This window comes from Rutidosis leptorrhynchoides, chromosome 4, assembly GCF_046630445.1.
Source record: "Rutidosis leptorrhynchoides isolate AG116_Rl617_1_P2 chromosome 4, CSIRO_AGI_Rlap_v1, whole genome shotgun sequence".
Taxonomy (NCBI): Eukaryota; Viridiplantae; Streptophyta; class Magnoliopsida; order Asterales; family Asteraceae; genus Rutidosis; species Rutidosis leptorrhynchoides.
This window is the reverse complement of record NC_092336.1, coordinates 77,793,251-77,800,923: the sequence shown is the minus strand read 5'-3', so window position 1 is coordinate 77,800,923 and position 7,673 is coordinate 77,793,251. Positions and strand designations below refer to the sequence as shown.

General features: G+C 34.8%; 1 protein-coding gene across 1 annotated transcript; it reads right to left on the bottom strand.

Moving 5' to 3' along the window:
* Positions 1-3,195: 3,195 nt before the first annotated feature.
* LOC139840746 (uncharacterized mitochondrial protein AtMg00810-like) lies at positions 3,196-4,257 on the bottom strand. Its single transcript, XM_071830995.1, has one exon. It carries the CDS (start codon positions 4,255-4,257, stop codon positions 3,196-3,198), a length of 1,062 nt encoding a protein of 353 aa, XP_071687096.1.
* Between the last annotated feature and the right edge of the window lie 3,416 nt (positions 4,258-7,673).

Genomic DNA, 7,673 nt, shown 5'->3' with positions numbered 1-7,673 from the left:
TGAGGCAAAAAAATTATCTCTAATTTGGTGCAAAAAATAATTGGATTTCCATAGTAATGAATATTTGTAGGGTTCATGCTGTATATCTATTGTGTAGGACTTGTTCAAAAATAGGTTGTTTATTATGATAATGCAACAACCCCCTATCCCATGACTAGTTAGTCATAAGCAAGGCAGTCTCACTATTCTAATAGGTCTCATTCGAGACGTAAAAAATGTATCCTTATATACGATAAATGTATAATACATACATAAAAAGATATATATTATTAAAAATTTATAAATAGAAATGAAGTTAATTTGCAACTAAATTGTATGATAAATGAATATTTATGATTTGATTTATGGTAAAAATATAATAAATTAATGTTTATTATATGAGAATCTTATAATTTTGGGCCTCTAAAAATTTTGGGTCTTATTTACCTACACACTTCGCACATGTGACAATGACGTTCCTGGTGATAAGTTAATTAAAAAAATAAAAAATAAATAAAAATAAAAGTAAAAATAAAAAATCAAATAGCACACTTATATTAAAATCATGATGCAATATTGATATATTCGGCATCATCCATCCTTGTCATCACTGTCATTCTTTGTCCCTTAATTTTTCCATGTGATCGAATATATATCTAACCAGAAAACAAATATGGAGTGATTATCTTGCAAATATTTTAACTACTCCTTACAACTTGGCTTAACTATAGTTACACGATAAAAGAACAAGATAAGAGCTCAAGGTGTGGGAAAAAAAACCGGCGTCGCCACCCCCTTTTTCTGCAGACGACGGTCGGACGACGACACCGACCCGGCGTCGGAGGTCCCGACGTCGTCTGCTCGACGTTGGCTGAAGGAGAGAAAGTGGGACCCAAATTCAAATTTTTGAACGTTTGATGTCATTCGCTTTTTTATTATTATTATTTATTTAACACATTTCTCTATCTCTATATAATAAACACCCACAATCTCATTTTTTACACACACATTTACACAAAATTTTCTCTTTTCCCCATTATTAAATAAACATTCACAACTGAAAAAATATGGCCAATCGTTGCTTGATCAACCTCGACGTCCATCACGACGGTGAGCTTTCCGATAACCGCCAGTATTCGTACGACAGGTTCACAAAATCGTTCGAAGCTCTAGACGTTACCGGGTTCGACGCATCTCGAGTAGTAAGCTTTATACGCGAGAGGGTAAATTGCGAAGCCGCCCACATTTGGTACTGTGACGAGGTCACAAGATTTTTCAAGGAATTTCGTTCCGACGCCGTGTGGGAACGAATGGTCGGAAAGGCCAAACTGACGAACAAACGTATCACGTTGTACTGTAGGAATGTGTGGAGCCTTCCCGCTTCGAACAGTCGAGATGATGATACGTCTTCGCATGAATCGGGATCTCCTACTCGCTATGGCCGTTAAATTGTTGTTATTTTTAATAAGTAATTTTTAGGATTTAATAAATAATTTTAGGATTAATAAGTAATTTTAGGACTTTTTTATTTTTTGTAACTTTTAATTTTAGGTTTTTAATTGTAACCGTTTAGGATTTTTTTTTATTTAATAAAAGTGTATTTTAGGACTTTTAATGTATTTTTTAATTTAATATTTGTTCGTATTTTTATTTGTTCGTATTTAATAAAATAAAACAATTAATTACGTAACCAAAACTTACTAACTATTTTTTAGAGAGCCCAATGTTTTTAAACAAAAGCCCATTTATTTATTTTAAAAGAAAGCCCATTTTTTTAAAAAACAAAAGTTTACCAAATCCTGTCTTCAAAACCCAACCACCATTCTCCCTACTTCTCGCCCCACACCAAACATGCAACTTCTAAAAAAATCGTTTATTACACTATTTCTTTTATCAACAAATTCCGCCCAAAAAAGAAAGACAAAAGAAAATAGAAAATAGAAAGAAAAAATGAAAACGAAGGTCAAAATCATTCGCGACTCGACGTCGTAACCTCCACTTTGTAACTGGAACAACGAGATATGGAATGGCGAATGGGAGTGACAGAATTATTGGTTCTCACAGTTCCAGAAGGGTAATGACGAAAATGATGCCCCATTCTAAATACTCTAACTAATTTTTTTAAATGGGATTAACATTTTTATAATCTTTTTCTTATCATTCATTTATGAATTATGAATATAAATATAATATAATATAATATATGGTGGATCGAATAGAGAAAATATTTTAACATTATTTAATTAGTAGTAACTCTCAAGTTGACTGTAATTTTGTAGCAAATTGTTGTTTTTTTTTTTTTTTTTTTTTCTTTTTTTTAACGGTGGAAAGAATTATATTAATAAACTGGCGATAAGCTAAGAATATACAAACATTACAAACAGTGTAGAGGGTTTTGTAACCATAATAACCGGTTAATTCAAGACTTGTTATATGTTATATATCTAGAGTAAACCCAGTTAAAAGTTGTAACAAACTAACAATAATACTATCCATCACATGTGGCTTCCTGATTTTGAGTCGTTGAAGTCTTAATTGTTTTGAAGTCTCTAATTGTGTAGCAAATTGTTTCCCTACTTTGTTTGATTAACCAATTTATAATGCGTGACTTCGCGATTAATTAATATTATTAATTAACTAGTTTATAATTCGTGATTTTGAGGGACTGAAAAATAATCTTTTTTTATTATTTAGAATAATGACTAAAACGTAATTTAATATTTATATGATAGATTGCCAAAATAAAATCTTATTCTGATAGATTTCACAACACGTATATCTACGTGTATATAGGATGTTGAATTTTAATGACAAACGAATCTTCTTTTGAAAAACTTGTTAAAGTGAAAATACTTTAAACTTTAAACGATGATTTGGTTCAATTTAACATGGATGTTTTCCGTTTTCCATCTACGTGAGCATTTAGTTTGTTTGGGATATACGTCTTTAAACGATATAATTCATTACTGAGTGTCATCAAACAGTATAAATCGTTACTTGTTCAAACTCATTAATTTTTCTTTGTTGTGAATGGTTAATTTAAGAATGTAATATTTGATGATTTTATACATATGCCAATCGGCTCTATTTATACAAGAGGAGTCCTAGCTCATACAAACTTTACAAATATTTAGAAGATACACTTTGATAGTCTTTCTATCTATACGGAGATATACATGATCTATACTAATAATAATATATTTCTAGAATCATCGGCTAATACACCTCCGCAGTCGAAACGGGAGAATCGCGAACATTGAGACTGACCAGAAAATCTTCAAATAATAAACGAGGTAGCCCTTTGGTAAAGATATCAGCTTTTCGATAACGAGATGGAACATGTAGAACCCTAACTTGTCCACGAGCCACTTTTTCACGTACAAAATGTATATCTAATTCTATGTGTTTTGTACGTTGATGTTGAACTGGATTACTTGACAGAAAAATCACGCTTACATTTTCACAATATACCAAGGTCGCTTTGTCAATAGGGCAATGTAGTTCTAGCAAAAGGTTACGCATCCAGCAAGACTCGGAGACAATGTGCGAGAGAGTGGGTTGCCGTTTAGAAGACCATGATATAAGGTTATCCCCAAAAATAACCTGACGTAGATCGCATGGTATCGGGACAACCGGCCCAATCAGCATCGGTATATGAAACCAGGTGTTGCGTATTGCACTTGGATAAATGAAGACCAAAATGTATCGTACCTTGTATATAACGCAATTTTGTTTAAGAACAGCCATGTGAGCCTCATGTGGATCATGCATATGGAGACAAATTTGTTGTACCGCGTATGAAATACCTGGCCTAGTAAAAGTAAGATATTGAAGTGCGCTTGCGAGACTTCTATAAAAAGTGGGATCATGATATGGAGCACCGACTGAAGAACTAAGTTTCGACTTGGATTCAACAGGCGTGTGTGATGGTTTACATGAAGACATATCTGCACGATCAATTATCTCGCGAGCGTATTTAGACTGACTTAAGAATAGTCCCTGAGATGTACGATGCACAGAAATACTAAGAAAGTAACTGAGTTCGCCAAGATCTTTCATCGCAAATTCGTTGGCCAACTTGCGCATAAAAAATTGTCGTAAAGAATCAGATGATGCTGTAATGATGATGTCGTCTATGTACAGAAGTATGTATGCAATTTCATGACCATTTTTATATATAAACAAAGAATGGTCACAACGACTATGAGAGAATCCAAGTGTGAAAACAAAATTTTTCAAACCTTTGATACCAAGCCCGTGGAGCTTGTTTGAGGCCATAATGAGATTTCTTAACATGACACACATGATCCGGAAGAAGAGGTGATATCGCTCAATTTATACATAATATTACTCGCGATATCTTGTTATTTTCGGGTGTAAAATGATGAGGATTGAAGACTTTGGTTCGTGGATATGGTAAAAATGATGGTTTCAGCTTAATGAGTCTTCGTGTGGGTGTTTTGGATGTTTTCAGCGAGTTTTGGTTTCAAAAGAACAAGTTTGATTGAAAAGTTAAAGCCAGAAGTCGAGCTACTGTTCTGATGCATCTCGTGGCCGCAATTCACTTTAATGCGGTCACAATTCAGTCTAATGCGGTCGGATGAAACATCTCGCGGTCGCATTATATTAACGGAAGTTCAGTATGTGGAGAAAACAAATCTCGCGGCTGTAATTCACTTTAATGCGGTCGCGATTCGACCCAATGCGGTCGCGAGAGAGGCTGATGCGGTCGCAATTTTTGGGTCGGTCAGCCAGCAAATTTTTTCCCTATAAATATGATTTTAACCCCAAACTCTTAATCAGTTTTTGTTTTACGAATATTTTAGCTAGGGTTACGAATTTTTGAGCTTTCTATGTTATTTTGGAGCATCTAAACACTAGGATTTCAATTGTTAATTATTGGTAACTCTTGTCTTTTATTTTAATCTTTACAATGGTTGATTATTGTTTATCTCTTTGCTTGTGTGCTTTGATTATCGTTATGAGTAGCTAAATTCCTAGTATTTGCTTAGATGATTGAACATTTATGAAGGATTGCTTGATCTTTTATATGTATTGATAATTACTTTAGATTGTGATTCTTAATTACTCCCATTAATTGATCCCATTGATTACTAGTTTGCTGGTTGATGTAACGAGAGTTACTAGATCAATTAATTTATCTAGGTTATTGAGAAATAAATAGATAGGTTGAATTACATACGGGAGACCGGTGTAATTAGATTAGTAATTAATCCTATCAATTGAGTAGGTAATTGTGAAGCCTAAATAGGGACACCGATTTACCCTTCAACTGAATCATAATCGCGAGTAGTTAATATTGTTTGATCGTGTTATTCAGAAGCGTATGGGAGACCAACGTGAAAAACCAACACTTTCATGATAGAATTAGTATCTAAGTTAGGGACGCCAGCTTATCTTACTAATTGATTAATGAACTTGGTTAACGAGAGTTATACTTAGGGATTTAATAACATTTTTCTTAATAAAAGCAATCCGGAACCTAGGGAATTGAATATAAGTGAATACTCCTTTATCTATTGAATTCGTATTTTCTTTCTTTGTTTTAATTAGTTTTAAATCAAAACCCCATTTTACAACTAAAATCTTCAGAATAATTAATGGTTTTCAAATCTTAAACTTTGCTCCCTGTGGACGAATTCTTAAGTAACTATAATAAGATTAGGTGTGTTTTCCGCATATAAAATTTTTAGCGCCGCTGCCGGGGAGCGGTGTGTCTTAGGGTTTTAAAAGCTTTTAGTTATTCGATCCTTTCGTGAAAACTTGTTTTCGCGAAAGTTACTTTTCTGTATTTTTATTTTCAGTTTTACGCTTTGGTTTTGTTGTGGTGCGAACGCAGGTTAGGTACTCATAACTCTGGAACCGTCTAGAGTTTATCATACACGCAGCAAAGCTAAAGAAGAGCAAGAAATCGTCGAAGGTTTCTCAGTTTTACCTTTTTATATTCCGGACTTTGAATATATCAAGAAGGAAGAAGATACAATGGGTGATCCAGCAAGGGGTCAAACCATGGAAACAATGATGAAAGCCATGAGGGCTGGTAATGGACATGCCATTACCCAACCGGTAGTTGATAAAGATTTTGAGGTTAAGTGGCATATTCTAAATATGATAACTCAACAGTGCCAGTTCAGGGGTACACCGAAAGAGGATGCATTCGAGCATCTTCGTTCTTTCAATAGCATATGTAATTTGTTCAAAATTGCCCAAGTTGCAGACACGATTATCTATTTGAGGGTCTTTCCTTGGTCTTTGAAAGATGATGCAAAGGACTGGTTAGAATGATTGCCCGAAGGTGAAATTGACAGTTGGACGGTTATGGAAGGTAAGTTCTTGCAGCGTTTCTTTCCCGCTTCAAAGGCCGCGAAACTACAAAGTGAAATTAATCACTTTGTTCAAAATTCAAACGAGACACTCTATGATGCTTGGACCCGGTTCGGTAAAATGTTTCGAAATTGTCCTCAACACCGGTTGAACAATTTTAATAAGGTCCAAATCTTTTATAAGGGTGTTAACGTGCCGACAAGGAAAGAAATTGATATTGCTGTAGGCAAAGTTGGAGAATTCGGATCTCGGGGAGATCTCGTTTGGACTTTTTTAGAGAGATCTCGGCATCTCGGAATAATCTCGGGGAGATCTCGGGTGTTGACTTACGTTGACTTTATAGTTTTTTTAATCAAAATATACATAAAAATATATATATGTGTATATTTATATACGCTTGTACGAGATTTTACAAAAATATCCGAGAAATGAGCGAGAAAATCTTAGAAATTACAAATTTTACAAGAAAATATTACAAATTAGCAAGAAAACACGAGAAATTGTGGCTTTGACTAAGTTTGACCCCGTTGACCGAGAAATCTCGGGAGATGAACATCTCGTCTCGGTTGCCTTCTAAAAACGAGATCTCGGGAGATTTACAACACTGGCTATAGGTGGTTCATTAATGAAAAAGACACCAGATGAAGCTTATAACATCATCTCTGAAATCGCTACACACTTGTATGATGGGCACCAAGAGATGGATATTTCTCGATCTTCTCATTTCGCTAGTACCGAAACTAGTGATGAACTCGCTTCAGTTAAGACACAATTTGCAACTGTTAAAAGACAAATGAAATCGATGACAAAGGAGATGCATGCTATAAGGGTTGGTTGTGTATGTCAGGGACCACATCTCACAAAGGATTGTAATCAGGCAACTATGGAAGAGCATGTGAACTGCTTGGGTAATCAATATGTAACGACCCAACCCGTTATCCAACCGAAATACGCAGCAATTTTTATTTTATTTTTATAACAGATAGGGTATGCGCGGCGCGCAACCCCCTCTGTGCGCGGCGCGCACAGAGCCTGATCAGTTCTGTCCGAAATTTCCATTTTCTGATTAAAGATCACCCACTTGCCGACACTTTTAGACTAAACACTTTTCACAACATTTTATATTAAATAAAACTAACACGTTCCAATAATAAAACGAGTTTTACGACACCGGGCCCACATCGGGCGTTTTACGACTTTCGTACAAAAATACAAGTTTTCGACTACATGAGTTTAAGTTCCAAACAAAACTACGAGCATGATGTTTGGGGATAAACTACCCAATCCTAAGTCGAAACCAAAAGTAATCCAAGCAAGCACCAAAAGGGGAATTCATCTAATCCCGCGCA

What these genes read in the sequence shown, in the direction of transcription:
- LOC139840746 (XM_071830995.1), bottom strand. Translation starts at nt 4,257, where the DNA reads ATGGCCTCAAACAAGCTCCACGGGCTTGGTATCAAAGGTTTGAAAAAT.